General features: G+C 33.6%; 4 protein-coding genes and 1 long non-coding RNA gene across 11 annotated transcripts in view; 4 read left to right on the top strand and 1 right to left on the bottom strand.

Annotated features, from left to right (window-relative positions):
* The first annotated feature begins 1,266 nt into the window (after positions 1-1,266).
* On the top strand, positions 1,267-6,325 carry Etf-QO (electron transfer flavoprotein-ubiquinone oxidoreductase). The gene is made up of 8 exons (XM_034320289.2): positions 1,267-1,433; positions 2,273-2,380; positions 2,475-2,823; positions 2,901-3,207; positions 3,283-3,524; positions 3,603-3,997; positions 4,073-4,294; positions 5,650-6,325. The coding sequence occupies exons 1-8, from the start codon at positions 1,400-1,402 to the stop codon at positions 5,811-5,813; spliced, it is 1,821 nt and encodes a 606-aa protein (XP_034176180.2). The 5' UTR covers positions 1,267-1,399; the 3' UTR covers positions 5,814-6,325.
* The window catches only part of LOC117602373 (uncharacterized), a 52,860-nt gene continuing 36,993 nt past the window's right edge, over positions 4,290-20,156 (bottom strand). For 4 of the 5 annotated variants that reach the window (XR_013063329.1, XR_013063332.1, XR_013063331.1 and 1 more), the window contains exon 3: positions 4,600-4,893. This is a non-coding gene — a long non-coding RNA (uncharacterized LOC117602373). The other variant, XR_013063333.1, reaches the window with a different exon arrangement.
* Positions 8,324-9,592, top strand: LOC117601945 (putative odorant receptor 92a). Its single transcript, XM_076691591.1, has 5 exons — positions 8,324-8,394; positions 8,437-8,647; positions 8,894-9,124; positions 9,203-9,316; positions 9,386-9,592. Exons 1-5 carry the CDS (start codon positions 8,324-8,326, stop codon positions 9,590-9,592), a joined length of 834 nt encoding a protein of 277 aa, XP_076547706.1.
* Positions 10,334-13,487, top strand: LOC117601944 (odorant receptor 67c-like). Its single transcript, XM_034319318.2, has 6 exons — positions 10,334-10,590; positions 10,748-11,081; positions 11,219-11,431; positions 11,947-12,060; positions 12,410-12,565; positions 13,380-13,487. The coding sequence occupies exons 1-6, from the start codon at positions 10,334-10,336 to the stop codon at positions 13,485-13,487; spliced, it is 1,182 nt and encodes a 393-aa protein (XP_034175209.2).
* On the top strand, positions 13,398-18,822 carry LOC117602372 (uncharacterized). 3 transcript variants are annotated; one of them, XM_076691815.1, is made up of 7 exons: positions 13,398-13,807; positions 14,055-14,394; positions 14,459-14,671; positions 14,742-14,855; positions 15,274-15,429; positions 15,587-15,650; positions 17,032-18,822. In XM_076691815.1, exons 1-6 carry the CDS (start codon positions 13,551-13,553, stop codon positions 15,635-15,637), a joined length of 1,131 nt encoding a protein of 376 aa, XP_076547930.1. In that variant the 5' UTR covers positions 13,398-13,550; the 3' UTR covers positions 15,638-15,650; positions 17,032-18,822. The 3 variants fall into 3 exon arrangements, with proteins under 3 accessions (XP_076547930.1, XP_034176182.1, XP_034176181.1); XM_034320291.2 differs by lacking the exon at positions 14,742-14,855; XM_034320290.2 differs by lacking the exons at positions 14,742-14,855; positions 17,032-18,822 and having other exon boundaries at positions 15,587-16,635.

Genomic DNA, 20,156 nt, shown 5'->3' on the forward strand with positions numbered 1-20,156 from the left:
CATTCCTTACATCACTTCATCCCTTACATCCCTACATTCCTTTCACCCCTACATTCTTTTTATCCCTATATTTCTTACATCTCTGCATCCCTTACAATAAATATATTATAAAGACTGCTTCGAGTAAAGGTAAGTAAAGGTAAGTTGATTCCTTTTTTCGCCACCAGAGGGCGCTGATTCGATGTTGAATCAGCGTCCTCTGGTTTTCGAAAAAGGAACTAAATCAAGCAGAGATTTTGGCCCTCTAGCGGCAAAAATGTGAACTAAAATCTCGACCTCGAATCAGCGCCATCTGGTTTTTGAAAAAGGAACTAAATCAAGCAGCGATTTTGGCCCTCTAGCGGCAAAAATGTGAACTAAAATCTCGACCTCGAATCAGCGCCATCTGGTTTTTGAAAAAGGAACTAAACCAATCAGCAATTTTGGCCCTCTAGTGGCAGAAATGTGAACTAAAATTTCGATGTCGAATCAGCGCCCTCTGGTGGCGAGAAGAGGAACTAAATTTGTATAAAGTCGCAGGCCTCATAGCCGCAAAAATTTCAATTCAATATCAGGGAGGTACTGGGATGTAAGGAATGTAGGGATGGAAAGAATGTATGGATGAAAAGAATGTAGGGATGAAGGGAATGTAGGTATGAAAAGAATGTAGGGATGTAAGGGATGAAGAGAATGTAGGTATGAAAAGAATGTAGGGATGAAAAAAATGCAGGGATGTAAGGGATGAAGAGATGTAAGGGATGAAGAGATGTAAGGAATGTCGGGATCTAAGGGATAAAGATATGTAAGGAATGTAGGGATATAAGGGATGAAGCGATGTAAGGAATGTAGGGATGAAAGGAATGTAGGGATGGAAAGAATGTATGGATGAAAAGAATGTAGGGATGTACGGGATGAAGGGATGTAAGGGATGAAGATAATGTAGGTATGAAAAGAATGTAGGGATGAAAAGAATGCAGGGATGTAAGGGATGAAGATATGTAAGGAATGTAGGGATATAAGGGATGAAGCGATGTAAGGAATGTAGAGATGAAAAGAATGCAGAGATGTGAGGGATGCAGAGATGTTAGGAATACTGAGATGTAAGGAATGCAGTGGTATAACGGTGCAGAGATATAGTGGAATCATAGATATAAAGGGCGCAGACAGAAGTAATAAAATCAATACGTTTGTCCTCCCCTCTTTTACCGACAGAGATTCTCAGTATATATTACTACGAATTTTCTCTAGATGGCAATAATGTATGCTTTACAGTAAAATTATCGATAAAAGGGGGACACAATAATGAACTCAGTTTTGACGGATGATTTTGGATTATACTTACAGCAACAGCTGGGTGTGATTATTGTAATATAGATGACCGGTACTATTATCTGGATCATAGTTCATTTAATGTGCAACTATGGCTCGAGTAATATTTAATACATCAAACAATCGTAAGTTCGTTAATTATACCATTGTTTAAGGTAATATTGTATGTTTTATTTAATAAAGATTGTTTTAAGTGTTTGAAGAAATAATAAGTAAGTTTAGGTATTTAACTCCTAAACAATTGATTTGTATGTTTAATCGAAGAATGACAAGTTTCTTTATTATAATTTATAACATTAATAAAAGTATTTTATATGTTGATTATAATCTATACTAATTTGGTAATGAATTAAATGATTCAAATGAAGTGTACACCTATTTTTTAATGCAAATTTTATTTAATGTACATTGTGTTTAAAAGAAAAATTCTACTAAATGTTTTCACAACGTTAAAGCATTTATAAACGCATTATAATATTGGAATGATTATATCATGTAGAAGATACATATTGCACCATCACTTTTGTATGGAAGTGAACTTTACTCTCATAATATACATATATACGCATACATAGCGATATAAATAAACGTTATTTCGATGGACCAATTACCGACTTATGATATGCAACATAGGTTTTTTAGAGCGTGACGTACTTACGAAAACACAAGTAGAAATGTATTGTCTTGATCAGACAAATTCATAAGAATTATATTGATAGGCTAGATTCATTTCTTTACTAATATCTTTATCTTTCGATTTGACAAGATTGTAATTACGCAAGACGAATAAAAAATTAAACCGATTCATTATATTCTTGTTATATTTACCTATCTGTTAATGTTCATTGTATCCATCAGAAATATTTTAAAATTGTAAAATATGAGAATGATTTATGTAATTTATAAATCGTAATAAATTATATGTTAAGTACTAATATTCTCCTTTAATCATGTCTCTTGATAGTACAGAAATTGAAATGGACTTTTCAAAGAGCTTATTCACAAGAAAAGTTTCCAAAAATCACAACTCATTACACTGTTGTACCCAGGGAAACAGATCCAAGATGGAAAGGTATGTGATCCACGAATATTAATCTAACATACAGGTATATTAACAAATTTGAGAAGATATATTCATTAACTTTATTTATAAACACATGTTGCAGGTACGAACATGGAAAGATATGTAGATGAAACTGATATTTTAATTGTGGGAGCTGGTCCAGCTGGGCTATCTGCTGCAATCCAAGCACGGAAATTAGCAGAAAAGCATGGAAAAGAACTCAGAGTTACAGTTGTTGAAAAGGCTGCTACTATTGGTGGTCATATCCTTAGTGGAGCTTGTATAGACCCTATTGCTTTGAATGAATTAATTCCAAATTGGAAGGAATTGGGTGCACCATTAAAAACTCCTGTTACAAAAGATAAATTTGCACTTCTCACTGAAAAAGGCAGAATATCAGTACCTATTTTGAAAGGAATGCCAATGCATAATCATGGAAATTATATTGTTAGGTAATAAATTAAATGTACACATTTTTGTTTATATATTAAAAATAATTCTTTTTTTGTTTAATTGCTATCTTTTTTAGATTAGGTCACGTTGTAGCTTGGCTTGGAGAACAAGCAGAAGCTGCAGGAGTAGAATTATATCCAGGATATGCTGCAGCAGAAGTACTTTATCATGAGGATGGATCTATTAAGGGAATTGCTACAAATGATGTTGGTATTGCTAAGGATGGTTCTCCAAAGGAAACCTTTGAACGTGGAATGGAACTGCATGCAAAATGTACGATTTTTGCAGAAGGATGCCATGGTCATCTTACAAAACAAGTATCAAAGAAACTAGATCTTAGAAAGGATTGCGAACCTCAAACTTATGGCATAGGATTGAAAGAGGTAATTAGCATAAGATTTTCATGTACTTACTTTTAATCGGAGCGATAAATGTGAGAAAAAAAGCGCTGTTAATAGATCTGGGAAATTAGTCCGGAGAAACATGCGCCTGGAACTATAGAGCATACTGTTGGCTGGCCACTGAGAAAAGATACTTACGGCGGTTCCTTTTTGTATCACCTCAACGAAGATACACCTCTTATAGCCATTGGTTTTGTTATTGGCTTAGATTATGCTAACCCTTACTTACATCCATTTAAAGAATTTCAAAGATTTAAACATCATCCAAGTATTAGATCGGTACTTGAAGGAGGAAAGAGGTGAATTTGAGTCTAAAGTACTTTTATAATTATGAAAATCTAGTTACTGGTTTTGCAAATCTTTAATTGCTATTTTAGAATTGCTTATGGGGCAAGAGCATTAGTAGAAGGTGGTTTTCAATCTATTCCTAAACTTCAGTTTCCTGGCGGCTGCCTTATTGGTTGTACGGCGGGATTTCTTAACGTTCCCAAAATTAAAGGAACGCATAATGCCATGAAAAGTGGAATGCTTGCAGCAGAAAGTGTAATTGAATCTATTATAGAGGCGGAAAATAATCCCTCACCGACAAAAGGTTTAGAACCGAAAACTTATACTGAAAAAGTCAAGAATAGTTGGATTTATAAGGAATTAAAAGCTGTAAGAAATATAAGACCAAGTTTTCACACGAGTCTTGGTCTTTACGGTGGTTTGTTATATTCTGGATTTTCGATGTTAGTTGGTGGACGAGAGCCATGGACTTTCTCTCACGGGGGTACAACAGCTTATAGATCAATTAATTAATAAAATATAAGAAATGTATTCGTTACTATCAACGGCAATTTTGTAGGTCTCGATTGCAAAAAATTAAAACCAGCTGCTGAGAGTATACCAATTGAGTATCCAAAACCAGATAATGTAATATCTTTTGATTTACTATCTTCTGTGGCTCTCACTGGTACAAATCATGAAGATGATCAACCTCCTCATCTTACCTTGGCAGATGATACTATACCAGTGAAAAGAAATTTAGCAATATTTGCTGGACCAGAAAGTCGATTTTGTCCCGCAGGTAAGTCATAAATGTATTTAATACTTGTACATATAGTTGATTATAAGCTTTTTGTCCATTTCTCAGACTTAGGAAGAATGCTTTTGCAGAAGGTGATAGTGGATTATGAACTTAATACTTTTTACTTTTACAGAAATATAAAAATGAATTCATAATTCGTATTAAACTGTTTGTGATTTTAAATATAGTAATCAAGCAGCCGAATCTGCATTTAATAACTAAAATATTATCTAGGTTCCTTTCTCTTACTTATTTCTTATACAAATATGCTTTTGCACGAACATCTGTAGCCTGATAATAATGCGCAATTAATTTTCATCATTCCCAATTTTTTTTTTCTATATACTTATGCATTTACCTTTTCATAAAAATTGCTTCCTTTCGTCCACAATTTTTTTCTCTTCTTTTCTTTCCGCTTCCAATCCTTCATCTCTGTTTTCTCCCTCTCTCAGTTTCGTCTGGGTTTATCGAGCGATGTGTCCTTGAACTTGGGCCATCCGGGCACCCCTCACGGCTAGACTACCCTCAACCAAGCTCACTTCTCGAATTCAAAGTGCTGCGGCCAACAACCTTGCCATAGAATACCATTTTGTTCGTGCCTATAAATTCAGACATTGACTTAGATACACACATGAATCACTCACAAATCATAAATCAATTAATTTGAATTTTTTTTTAATTTTAGAGCTAAAGCACTTGATTTATGTTTAACTTTTTATATTTTATCAATTTTTCTACTTTTCGCATTATAAACTTTGGAACCTTGAAATTTTGGAATACCAATTTAAAGTAGCAGTATTTTATAATTTTTATTTTTACTTTTTTCTTGATAGGAACAGTAAGTTCGAATAACATTTACTTGAATAACGTTATCTAGTTCTTTGTAGAGAAACTATAATTTTAACAGAACCAAATCTGATCCTATCATGGTACTTAAGGGTTGAATAAAATTATTAGGATTTGTAAGCGAGAAAATATAAAGTTTCAATGTGCCTGTTGCTCTCATTATCAATATTTTTTCTTTCTCTGTTACGAACCGAGTTTTCATTTCCCTAAAACTGGTAGTCGGGGAAATAGGGAGGAGTCTGATAGGGAGTTGTTTTCCTACAGGATACGGCTAGAACGTCTGGATTATGGTAGGGGCGGTTTATCGACTGTCTGGCGGAGGGTATGGATTTGACCTTCGAAATGAAACTCTTGGTGGGTTTTCTTTGGGGTCATTCCACGTTAAATCGATCATTTGTTGACTTTGATGTCGCAGGTTTTCTTCCCAATGAAATATGAGAAGATAAAAGTTAGGGAGGGCTTAAATTAACATTTTAGAACATGTTCCATTTGTTGTTGTTTCTTTCTAGGTGTATATGAATTTGTACCACTAGAATCTGGAGATGGAGAACGGCTACAAATCAACGCTCAAAATTGCATTCATTGCAAAACATGTGACATTAAGGATCCAAGTCAAAATATTAACTGGGTTGTACCGGAAGGTGGGGGTGGTCCAGCTTATAACGGAATGTAAATAACACTTACATAGTCAATTGTTATAGTTTGTATGATCTTATATGCGCTAACTATATTTTTTTACGGTAAATAAAACTAAATCGTAATAGATACTGAAAAGTTCAACAATGAAATCATTAGCCCGTACAATTAATTTTTTTACTTTGCACTGTATCAAATTTTAAAAAAATTTACAAACGACGAGAAATTATTTAATGCGTGAAAAATATAAGGAAAATATTTTTGTATCGTGATAAAGCAGGATATTAGAAGTGATTTCCTTTGATTTTATAACTACGTTCACTGCCATTATGTAATTTGCGCTATTTGTTATTTAATGTGAAAAGTATAACACAAGACGAAGTCAATTTTAAAAATATGTGTCTTCCATGCGATTTATAGAAATATTTTTTATACAATTTTTCTGAATGGGAAAGAAATTGTTATGTACATGTGTCGACAAATTTATAAGATTACGGCTTGAAATTGAAGATTTTTACATGTAACAATGTTTTATAACAAATAAATAATATGTCTGTTATTTTAATGATAGTGTATGTTACAACAAATTTCAATAAATGTATTTATTAATATTACCTCGAAACGAAATCTTATTACAATTTCCTTTTCTTCTTTTTCAACGTAAGTTTAATGTCACCTACAGCTGCCATCATTTTCTAGTTTAGTATAGAGTTCCTGCATTAATTTGATTAGTTAATTGTTCGGGTTTCTATTTTTAGTTGTCACTTTTTCAATTTGCTCTCTTTTTATTATTTAAAAAATTTTTTATATCCGTTTCTGCAGTAAGAAATTCTAAATAGATGTGCAGACTAAACTATTGATTTACCATTTTGTCAATCCTTATCACGTGCCAATAATTTAATACTACATTCATAGTAGTTGCATCTCACGTATGTTACCTTATTCGATTCGTCAGTACTGCGGACTTGATTTTAAGTTTTCTTCGAGTTTTATAGAAGAAAGAACACTTTATCTGTTAATAATAATTCTTTTTTAAACAATTGAACAAATGCTTCACAAAAATTTAAAATTATGGTGACCCATGTCGCTACCATCTCCTCTGAGACTTAGAAATCCTAACAACGATGGACGTAAGAAGTTGTATTACGCGTATAAATTTTGTCATACGAAAGACTGTTCGTTTGAAAAAGTGTCTTTCCAAAGGGAGCAAATAAATATAGGTATACCTATCATTGTAACCTATCAGTTTGTATTTTTAATGTAAATAGCTCATAATATGGCCTGTGGGAAAGTCTAGGATGCCACCTTTACTTTTTCTTCTTCTTCTTCTTCTTCTTCTTTTGTTAGCAGTGTAATTGCTAAGATAACTATAAATTGTGTGAGCATTAAGCACTTTATGATACAGCACAGATAATTGTATTCGATCGATAAAGGATGTTTTATTTCTATGAAAGTTCAGTCTTTATTTCCAGTAAAATGTTCTCCAGTACACAGTAATCGGTCGAATATGATTCAATTCAACTAACAATAAGACAAATTTTCGTGTAACTAGACTCATAAATTTAACAGGTTGGATGCCACAGTGAAAACTACTTAATTTTAATATTTCTTCATTTTTTATTCATAATGTCACTAAGGACATTAGTTTTAATAAATATTATTATTGTATCTTTTGGTTTCAATTGTATTTCACATTTCATTTGGAGCGAAATATTTATTTCTATTGATATAAAATTTGACGAGAGAAGTTTAGAATTTTAGAGTCTCAAAGTCTAAAAATTTTAGAATGATTAAGGGGTCAGTCTACATTTTTAGAGGCCCAACCTGACACCTACATAATTTCAATAAATTAAATTAATTTTACTTTCATAAATTACTAAGTTTCCTATTAACTGAAACGAGTATAAGTAAAAATGACTATAAGTGAGGTTTCATTAGTCGAATTTAACAAGATTTTACTTTCTACAAGGTACACCTAAATCTTTGAGTGGCAGTATAGGATAAAAATCAAATATTTATGACGGGGAAAAGCATCATCAGTCACCCGGTTGAATTCAGCCTACGTTTGATTGGGGCCTGGCCAAATTCTTCCTATCCAATTTTAAAACATATCGTTTGGTCAGCAACGATGACAACGATCCTGATATTTCAATATTGGTACTGCATTACCCATGTCAAAACAGATTCCTTAACGGACCTATTGGATGGCTTAAGCATCACTTTTTCGAACACTCTTCTTCTTCTGAAGTTTATTATTATTTGGTCCCACCGACGGTAAGACATACATTTCGATTTCTTTTCCTGATTAATTACAAGAATTAAAATTACATATTTCAATTTGAATTTGAAATTCAAACACCTTCCTCAAATAGATACATTCTATTTTTCTCATTATTTCTCTTTTAAACAAATAAAAATTGCAAGAAGAAACTGATTCTAGTTTAATATCCCCTTCACAGATTATTCAACATCTAATTATAAATGTACGAAAACTATATGACTGTGGATATTATTTTATGCAGAGTTTTTTTGGAAACTTTGACAATAATGGCAGAAGATTGGGATAATTGTAAATCTGAATGGAATATGGAAGTAATGATAAACAAAGCCACGTTATCGTATCGTATTACGAAGATTATGATTGTATCATTCACATTCAGCATCACTTTATATTCTATAAGTGTATTTTTTGGTCCCGACGACAACGATGGAACGTTACATCCTAACGAAAGGAAATTCTTATTAAGAATGGAACTTCCTTTTGAAGCAACAATCTCACCAATTTACGAAATTATTGTTACGCTGCAAATCATCGCACAGTCAACATTTACCCTGATGGCAGGAATGTTAATGACTCTTATTGCAACCCTTGTGAGTTGATTTTTGTATTTTATGAAGATATGTTACCACAAAAATTGCAAAATATAAAAATAAATTGAATTTTAAATAGTAACAATAATATGATAAATTGTAACATAAAGAAACAATTATTTGAGATACGACCTGTGGTGCTACGATGCCTTAAGTCGCTGTCAAGCGGGTTGATTTAATGAAGTTCTGCAGACAAAAAATTAGAACTTCTTATAAATTTTAAAAATTTTATTTCACTGGTTCTAGGTACTTCATCTAGCCAGTCAAATCGAGATGGTATGCGAAAGATTGACGAAAATACTGAACGATGATAATGGAGAAGAATCACGCGTACCTGTAATTAATAATATCATTATGAAACACCAGAGAATTTTAGATTTATCCGACAATATAGATGATGTGTTCACGTTCATATCAATGATACAATTTTTCTTTAACACCGTGGTCATTTGTTTCGTAAGCTTCATTCTTGTAACTGTTAGTATATTCAATTATTGTATAATTATACCAAACACCGTGAAAGTTCATATCTATAACATTTTTCTATTATTTTAGTCATTAGATACCGATGAAGTAGCAACAACCATATCAAAATGTTTTCCTTACTACGTAATCGTTCATTTGGAGGCACTTATTCTTTGTTACACTGGCGAATACCTTACCACGAAAGTAAGATAATATTTTAAATAACAATGTTTCATCGTTATTATCATTTAAGACTATTGTTTCTTCTTATAGAGTAAGAACATAGGTTGGACCGCGTACAATTCTAACTGGTATCGGTTAAGCATTCGTGAATGCCGCACTCTTTTATTATTAATATTACGTTCTCAGAGGCCTTTAACCCTAACCATTGGAAAATTCATCAATCTTTCCTTAGAGACTTTTGCTAATGTAAGTAAATTCTTGGCGTTCGCCAATATACTAGTGTGGAGGTGGCTCTAGAATTTAGAGTCTAAATGGGAGAATAAGTGAAGATAACAAAGGGAAGATCTATTTTCCTTATTTTACTTATGTATCTTTGATTCTAATTACCTCGTGTCTCTTCAAAGTCCACTAAATTTACCTCTATATTATATAAACACAATCCTCTGAAAAATATCTTATTTATTGTTACATACTCTATTTTGTTTTATAGATGTTGAAAACTTCTGCCTCGTACGTTTCGGTACTTTACGCAATGGAATAAAATCCGAAGGAAAATATTTTCTAGTTGGAGCAATAGATATAGCACGAATTTGCAACTCAACAATAGTGTAAATAAAATATTACCAAAGAGAAATCCCCGAAGAGAGAATTCATTTTTGTAAACCTAAAGTGTATGTTTCAGTTGCATGCACTTTAACTCACTATGCACTTATGAAACTAATATTTCTAAGCTTCCAAAACTTTGAAACCTCCAACCTGTGATTCGAGTATCTATTATGCACTCGCGTGTCGTATATGTACCATGTATTATTAATAGAAATTATACATGATTGTCGGAAGTAGTAATAACATTGTCTTCGAGTGTTTCTATTTCCTACAACCCTACAATCATTGCACAATATTATTTATGATATTCATGTGAGCTTAGATTTTCGATACAGCATTGTTTTTCAACAGTTTAGTATCTTATAAGACATTGACCAAGCATTTCTTCTGGTGACAGTGGTGAAACAATTTTTTACAGTAGATTTATACGAAATGACGTTTCCGAGTACGCTTAGCCCATCAGTTAGATATGGTCTTCATTTTGTTGGTGTTTGGCCTGGAACCCCGTTGCCAGGGCTGCGTAAATTCTGTTGGGTAATAGCCATGGGTTTACTTCAAACTTATCAATACAGATACATTATCCAACATTACTATACCGACAGTCTTTTGGAATTGATAGATAACTTAAGCATCACTATGCCATTCAGTCTTGTGTGCATTAAACTGATTGTTGCTTGGACTAATCAGGAGTGAGTTATATTCTTCTGAAAAAAAATATATATAATTAGTATTAATGAATTTTATAAATTCAACAATAGGCACTTGACGCGTTTAGTAAAGCTAGGGAACCCTAGCCGAAAGTCCTAGTTACCTGAATACTGATAGCTTGAAAATATTATTTCACAGTCTACTTCGCGACATTTTATCAACAATGGACGAAGATTGCCAAAAATACGCTGCTATCGATACGAATAATCTGATATCGAAAACTGCACGTATTTCTTTATATTTTACAACTATAGTTATGTCAGCTTACGTATTTTCTTCAATTTTTTACCTAACGGAAATATTGACAATGCACGTCGGTGACAATTCAACGCGACGGCTTCTCTTCCAAATGGATTTACCTTTTGAGACCAACGAATCACCCGCTTACGAGCTCGTGGTATCCGTACAAATTCTTCATCTTTTAACATCGGGATTTACGTTTGGCCTGTTTAATGCTGTTCTCTTAATGGTGGTGGGTATAAATATAATTCTGTACAAAGGTAATCCTGACCAGAGTACCTCTCTCCTTTGATTTTAGAAAAGCTTACTTATCAAAGAAGAAAGAAATTTTTTCTTAACATTGTTTAGAATTAAATTTATCATTTGCAGGTACTTCATCTAGATTGTCATATCAACGTTATGTGTAAAGTGATATTGGATGATCCTCTCAAAAATAAGGAACAAATAAACTTTTTTATCAACAGGCATAAAGAAATTATTCTATTTGCAGACAGAATTGAGAAACTTTTTACATATATAACTCTTAGCCAACTTACGTCGAACACTTTGATCACTTGCTGTCTGGGATACCTTATTGTAATGGTAAATAATCTCTATAAAGTACATATTCCGGTCTAACACGGTCGAGTCTGGGGTAACAGGTGCACCTCGGTTAAGATAAGGAGAGGTTGTAAATTAAACCTCGGCACTCTTTTGATGACGCTGGTGCTCAGTTCCGCCATACTATTTTATAGTTATATTTTGTACTGTATAGAGCACGCTGACACTTTACTCGGTATTTGTTTATACAGTACTGATCTGGTGTTCCAGATCCCTATCTTCCCTTTGGGGATCGAATTTTGTATTTTGTCATGCTTGTGCGGTTTTACAACCCTTTTTAATCTCGTTGCTTCTTCGGTATGGATGGATTTACTTAATCCGACCTGAACGTATTAAGTGCATATGTGTTAGGGATATCAATATCCTTCTTCTTATTGATAAGTTTTTCGAATCTTTAATAGTTTCCAATGATAATTCTACCAGACACTTTATATTTCATTATATAAATATAAATAAGTTACTTTTGTGTTCTAATTTGTGTAAAATTTGTATTACAGTCGGTACATACTGAGAACAGACTGTTTCTACTAATTAGATCTGTATTTTTCTACGTTGTTATTTGTTTGGAAATATTCATATATTGTTTTTCTGGAGAATATTTGAATACGAAGGTAATTCAATTATGCATACATATTACGAGAAAATATAACTACCGAAAGAGTCGGATTATTCGAATGTATGTGTCGGGTACCCGTCCGAACCCGACCCGACACGTTCGATTGTCCGCACAACCCTGGTGAATAAGCAGATGCGCCGGGTACTCGAGCTTCAGGTGGAATCGGAGAATATCGGGTAGGTTTGGGTGAAAGTCCGAAGGATACCGAATACTCGGCCGATTTCACCCGACTTTCTCCGACTCGACCCGACCCGAGTTCGTAATCTCGGGTACCCGCGCATCCCTAATATATATATAATATTTGATTTACCTAATGCCAAAATTAAAATTCTCTTCATTTTTAGAGTAAACTGATTGGGGATACGATATACGAAATTGACTGGTATGATTTGCATCCGAGTGAAAGGCGACTTTTGGTACTTTTGATTTTAAGATCTCAAAAAGGATTTATGTTTACTTGTGGAAAATTTACCACTCTTTCATTGGAAAGCTTTACGAGCGTAAGCTACTTATATTGTCATTTAATAATTTTAATCATTTATATCTATAATGGTTTTTCACGAGTAAGTACTAAACATATCGCTGAAATATTTAAAGAATTTCTTTTTATGCATTGATACATAAAACATCGAATATGTGAAATCAGTACCTATATTATAAAATTTTATACATAGAATATAAACACAGTAAAATAAGTAATAGTTCCATTTTTTTGTTTATAGATTATGAAAATTTCGGCATCCTATGTGTCATTTCTTCTTGCAATGTCTTGAAATGTGAAATTCACAAATAGTATATGCATAGTTTTCTTTCATATAGATAAATCTATAAATACTTCACCTGGTAAAATTTCATTTAATAAACATTTACTATGATGTAAATCCACTTATATATAAATGAAACTAAGCTTATCATCTGTAAGCCAATAATTAACAATAAACTACACACGCGCACATATCAAACAGATAGACGTTTCACTGTCTTCAGTTTGGTAAAGTATTAAGTGACACTTAGGTATTCAAGTTTAAGTTTTCTAATGCGACGTTTCCACTAGCAATCTAATAAATTGTTGATCCCTCTGATTTACTATGCACTTGCGTGTCGTATGCACAGTGTACCCTATATTTTTCATGGAAATCATTCATCATTGCAACAAAGTTCAAATTGTGATTTCAACAACTCAGCCCTCGATTTCTGCTGTACGCACGGAATCGGTACTTTATTATTTGCAAAATTTATGTGGAAAATGCAATTGCAACGCGACAGCTGCCATAAGCATGTGCATCACGCAATAAGTTTTTTCGAAGCGTTCAGTTTATCGTAGATCGTTGTTCAAGCACGTTGATCGTTCAAGAATCCGCTACTGGTGACAGTAGTGATACCAGTGAAAGTAAAACAGAAGATGGTTCGTGTTTAATATGAGCCAGTGAATTGTAAAGGAAAATTTGAGAGGATAAAGGCAACGTAAGAACAGTTTTGTGTAAAATGAAAGTAACGAGTACAATTAGCCCGTCTGTTAAATATGGTCTTCACTTCATCGGTGTCTGGCCAGGAACACCATTTCCAATGTTTCATAAAATTTATTGGATATTATTCTTGGCTTTGTTTCAAACGTATGCGTACAAATATATTATCCAGCATTTTCAATTTGCAAGCCTTGTAGAAACGATTGACAATGTGTGTATCATCCTGGCGTTTACTCAGACGAATATCAAATTGATTATTGCATGGATAAATCAAGAGTGAGTTTTTCTGGTTTTATTAATTTAAATAAAATTAATATTCTGTTTTATATGCTTTGACCTATATTTTTATTTATAAAATGTATTTCATTTGTTTGCTCGTTTTCTAAATACCTTAAAAGTATCAAAGGACGTCTAAGCAATAACAATTAAATTAAATAAACCATCAATCCGAAGCCGTCAGATCCATTTACTGTCATAAGAATACGAAAAAGAAAATAATATTATTTTGAATAATATTTTATAGTGTACTTTGTAAACTTTTATCAACCATGGAAGAGGGATGTAAAAAATATGCTTCTTTGGATACTAATAATTTGCTGTTGAAGACAGCTGGTTTCTCTTATCGTTTGACAACCACAGTAGTTTCTGTCTACGCGATGGCTGCAATTTTTCATGTTGCTGGTACTGCGGCAAGTTTAAGCAGTATCGAAGGGAACGAATCGTTACCTTTGTTATTGAAAATGGATTTGCCTTTCGAAACCAATACGTCACCAACTTACGAGCTCTTGGTAATTGCACAATTTCTTCATCAAACGTCCTGCGCCTTTTCGTTTGGTGTTTTCAGTGCCCTCGTCTTAATGGTGGTGAGTGTAAAATAAATTTGATTCATTTCTAAAATTTTGTATCTAATAAAATTACTAATTACAGGTATTTCATGCTGGCTACCAAATCGACATCATGTGCCAGACAATAATGGATGTTTCTCCACAAGATAAAGAACAATTAAAGCTTTTTATTATCCGTCATCAGGATGTCATCGTATTTACGGAAAGAATAGAAAAATACTTTACTTACATAGCACTCAGCCAACTTCTGTTCAATACTCTGATCACTTGCTGTTTGGGCTTTCTTATCGTAATTGTAAGTAAAAATATGTATTTATAATTTGTCAGTTTATGAACAATTAATTATTCGTTTAGTTATATTACAGTCGGTCAGTGCTGGTGGAGGAGTTCCTTTATTAATTAAATCCCTCTTGTTCTACATTGTTATGTGGATGGAAGCGTATACATATTGCTTTGCTGGAGAATATCTCAGCGCCAAGGTTAATAAGTAACATATTACCTATGTAAAATAGTATGGTTTATCGCTTGATAATTTTCAAACTGGAATTTTTGTACTTTGCGATGCATCAATCGAAGCGTTTCTTAATTCCTTACAAAAAAGTATGAAGATATTTGAGTGGAAAATTGACTAGGCTTTTTCTGTCTCTCTCTTTTGAAATAATCAATTTTTGACCCAAGTGTTACATATTTTTTTATAGAGAATAAAAAGATGCTTCGTTTGATATATCATAAAGTGCGCAACTCCATTTAAAGAAATGAAGATGATTCTGAAGAGTGAAACGCCTCCACTTCCGGTGTCCACATATTACATCACTTAGTGCTCCAATCGACACTATTTAATTCTTTTCAATCACGTTTTTCTTCTGTCGTCTTAAAGCTATTTCTTTCTATTTTTAGAGTCAAATGATTTGTGAAACAGCATACAAATGTCTTTGGTACGATTTACACCCGAACGATAGTCAACTTTTAATACCTGTGATATTAAGATCTCAAAAGGGGTTCACGTTCACTTTTGGTAAATTTTCACGTCTCTCCTTCGAGAACTTTACGAACGTAAGTTCCTCTTGTTCTATGTTTAATTACCTGCATTATTTATCTAACAATATGACCTCCAAAGAAGTTTTATGAATTTGTTGTATCAATATTGTCACATGTTCGCGATAAATTTTTTAATAATATTAAATTAACAATTTTATCATTTCATTTGTAGATCATGAGAGCTTCAGCGTCGTACATGTCAGTTCTCCTTGCGATGTCTTAATAAGCGAAAAGTCGTGAGTATGAAAACACAAGTTGGTAAATATATTGACAGGTTTTGGATTAAGTACTACTTTTTTATTAGCACCAAAATATAGTTCAGTATGTAATTCTTTTACTCAATTTAATAATTAGCAAAAAAAAAGTAGTGAAAACTGAGTTACGAGGCTTTTCAAGTGATGCTACAAAGATATGAGATACAGGGTTTATAATCGGTTCCCCTGTGATAGTGGTTCCTTATTAAGATCCATTGATATATTCGTCATTCTTTCATTGATAATCTTCATATGGCACGAATTGCAACACTATGCCATTATAATGATAAATATTTGCTGTTGACACATGCATATTGATGATAGGATTGACGCAAATTCCATATTTTACGCTCAATGAACATCAACATCACGCTCAATCAACGTCAACATTGCCATCATTCGATAACTTAGTCTCATTCAGTGTACTTTGGTATCATGCACCCCTTTAAAACTCGGAGCACGGTTATGTGCATAGAAATGAAATTGGAAGATTACAGAATTAATATTATCTAATAATTTCGTACTTTCCATACTGCAAAATTAACTCATTCGGTTGAAATGTAACTGCTTTTACATGTACGTAGTAGGATCAATAGAAAAAATGCTTGTGAAAGAGGATCGTGATGCACTTTTAGGTTTCGCGCATCCAATTCCCGGTAGACGGTGGTTAACGTTTTAAAAATTAAAAGTTAAACGCCCTTGAGAATCCATTATCTCTGGTTCGTTAGTGGTGCTTCAGCAGGAAATAAACCGCACGAGCGACAGCAACGGGAATAAAACATTCAGAAAACGAACACTTGTTATATCTGACGACACAACGGTACCACATCTACTGCAATTATGCATATTTAGCGTTCTTTCCCCTGTGCCAATTTATTTGCAAATCACTCTAGATAAACATTTATTTATAAATCGAAGAAAGAATTGAATCGTTTTTATTGTCAAATAATTTATTTATAATTTGGTAGCCCAATGATAAAAAGACAAATGCAGTTGTAAATCTCATTGTTTCTTTATTTATTTATAATCGTGTCAATTAAATTAATTTTTAGTGTAAATGTTGAAAATAAATAAAAGAAACAATGTGATTAATAACTATTTTTGTTTCCTTATAATTGGATATAAGAATTATAAGTTAAATTGCTGTCGATTAATTAATGCTTAATCAACATAAAATCAAAACAACATTTTAATGGAAAAAGAAATTCTTCGTTAAATCAGCTTCTATTTATATCGGTATTGAGCTAAATTCGATCTCATTAGGGCGAGCCTTTTCAAAGCGACGTCTATTCGAAACCCTTATCTCTCTTTCTTTGCTGAGTAGTTTAGAACCAATAAATTCAGGAATAAAACATTCTTTCAGTAACAAAGCGTCAGTACTTAAAAACCCTCGAGACGTCGGACGGAGGGTTATTCAACAACAAGATTCAACTTTCCATGGAATAGTAGAGACTCAGATTGCTTGTTCCCTCATTGTCGAGAAAAAAGTAGATAAATTACTAAGACAAGGAGTTTACACCTATTTCGTGAGTCGGGAATAAAGCGATTAATATGCGCAACCTGTGTGTGTTTTGTGTACGATTCAATTAAAAAAGTTTTTCATTACTGTGAATAACGACGAGTTTCATGAAAAGAAACTTTTCAATTTTAGAATTTTTATTCTGGAACACGAATCTCGTTTCTATTCCAAAATACGGTGATATCTTATTATTAAAGCAAACTGAAATAATCCTTCTCAAATTATATTATAAATCAATTTTTCTGGAAGATCTCAGGAAACAGAAAAAGTATAGGTACTTGTCAAGGTAGAAGGCTGTTTCATCTTTTGAGGGTGGAATTATCGAGGGGAAAAACGAAACGGATACATTTTCGAAAAAGAAAGAAATAAAATGAAAGTGACGGATTTATCAAATGTGATAGAAGCCATTTTCGGCGTCAGTCTCTCGATTAAACGCTCGGCGTCGAGCAATCAGACACGCAACAGCGTCTGTAAGGCTGCATCGTGCCAGGCAATCCGCTCGACGCCAATAAGGCGTCCCCGGGGTCAGAAATTGGTGAAAAAGAAGAAATGAACGGCATAGACACCGAAGTGAGAAGAGAAGTTGCAAGAAAAACGTATGTGAAAGAAGTCGATTGGCGAAAATTGAGAACAGCAAATGAGAGTAAAAGAAAAAAAATGAAAAGCAATTGTTGTTAACAATGTTTCCAATTGATGTGACACTGATACATAAACAAAAAAAAAGGACAGATATTTATAGCTCGCCATTGTTTTTTTATGGATCTCTTTATTCTCCATCGAAAATAGCGATTTATGTCACTTTAGACCTGTCACTAGCAGAAACACTCTATCGAGTGAATGTACGATTGCTAACTTTGAAATATTTGAAAATTGGATTTATATCACCTTACAAATGTGGTTCGTTAAAATTTTCGGTACATTTCTACTGCAAATATTAGACAATATATTAAGAGTGAAACGGAAGGGTAATAACAATGTAAAACAAGGAGTGGAAGGGAAAATATGGAAATGAGCGCTGGCTGTATTTAAAGTAGCAGAAGGAACAGAACTAAAATAAAAAAGAGGGAATGTATATTACTATACGTATAAAAGGAAGTACAGAAATTTCTATGTAGTTTGTTCTGTTTTCAGTTAGAATAATTTTTTAGAAAGGTTTTAAAATATAAACCATTACGCTTTGAATAGGGGTTGAAAATACAAAGAAAGTTAGGAATTTAGGGCATGATAAAAAGAATCCAGACGAATTAAATGGAAAACGAAAAAGAATGTTAAAAAACGATCCCCTAAAAATCAAATTGAAACTGAAAGACAAATGGAAGATAAAGGTTCTCTTTGGATCGTGTAAAGAATAGAAAAGTTACGAGAGCGAAGATATCGAATATGAGAATTATAGCGAGAAGAGAGAGACGTAAGGAAGAAATGAAATAAAATGAAAAAAAGGGGGGGGGGAATAAGGTGGTGAATATCAAAGAGGAAAAGATAGCTCGAGACGAACAGAAGGGGAACAATACGGAAGAGATGAGAGTAGGAGAGGTAGGGGTAGCAAGTTTGCGAAGAGAGAAGGGAATGAGGGAGGGGTGCTGCAGACGCACCTCGACAAGGGTAAATGTACGTACGAATGCACCCCGGATTGGCTTTGGGGTGGTTTCCATGGAGACCAATTCGCTCAGCCCGGGGAAGTTGGCGTCGCCGTCACGGCTTTCCTGGAAAATCGCATTGCGTTCAAACTCCAAAAAGTTTCAACCACCCATTCGGCGCGTGTATTCGCCTTGATTTAACCCTCTCTCTTTCCCTGCCACCTCACCCCCTTAACCGACCAATAATCCACGTAAATACAAATATTTAACGAGACGGATCGGTAAATAGTAAACAGAAGAAAACGAGTATCCGAGTTGAAATTTAAATCCCGGGTTCGATTCATCAATTGTAGACGAGATACTGCTATCGATAATTCAATAGATCGATAAAAGCGTTAAGATGAATGGGAACATTGTTGTTTCGGACTGGGCGATTTATAGAAATTTCTGCAGTTTTTTTTTTTTTAAGTTTTTCAAAGACATTGCAAGTTGCAAATTAGACGATTCAGAATTTTCAATACTCCCGATTATTTATATTCATTACTCCTTATATTGGTAGCACAATTTGAAAGATTTGTGAAAAGGTACAGCATGGAGCAAAAGTACTCGTTGTACATCATAGGGAAAAGAGGGCAAGAAAAAGTTACCTCAGAATATTATACTCATCGATAATACTAGATGTACTATCTATACTACCAAAGTACACTGAAATAAACTGCCTAAGTTGAACACAGAATAAAAAAAAATGATCTTTGAAATATTTCTTATCGTCCAATGTATGGGGTAAGATCTCGTTTTCTTAGCAGTGAAAGGACGAATGACTATTGTGGCAAAAATTTGGTTACAATTTCTTGAATGCTTATGAAAAATTCAAGCACACATTTGCAAGTTAACCCCTCGAGCAGTTGCAAGCTGGGGAGCAGGATAAGGGAGGGGATGATGAAGAATAACTTTTCTTGACAACGTCCACAGCTACGGCTGAGAACAGTTGAATGGGAATTAGTGATCCATCTATTGTTGCAACTCCTATGTCGCGTGCCGGCTGCGTGCCCTAAACCCCTAACTCTCACTACGTTCAATGCCTGTTATGGAAATTTTTGTGCAACTCCCGTGACAAGATTGTAAGTGAAGTTCGTTGCGTAAAAATGATCACAATGAATACGATTTTGAGCTGCTATTGTCATAGATTGAACAACCGTGAATGCATTAAAATTTGCGATGAATACGCTTGTTAGGCTAGTTCTGGACTCAAGAGACGGGGTTCATTTAAACATGTTGACCGCTGCAGTGGAAAAGTACATTTGTTACAAGACGTATTGAAATTTTAATTATAATTCGATTATAATTCTCGAACTTCAAGCTTTCAGTTTGCTACCTTACATTACCAGTGGA

Source organism: Osmia lignaria, chromosome 13 (genome assembly GCF_051020975.1).
Source record: "Osmia lignaria lignaria isolate PbOS001 chromosome 13, iyOsmLign1, whole genome shotgun sequence".
Lineage (NCBI taxonomy): Eukaryota > Metazoa > Arthropoda > Insecta > Hymenoptera > Megachilidae > Osmia > Osmia lignaria.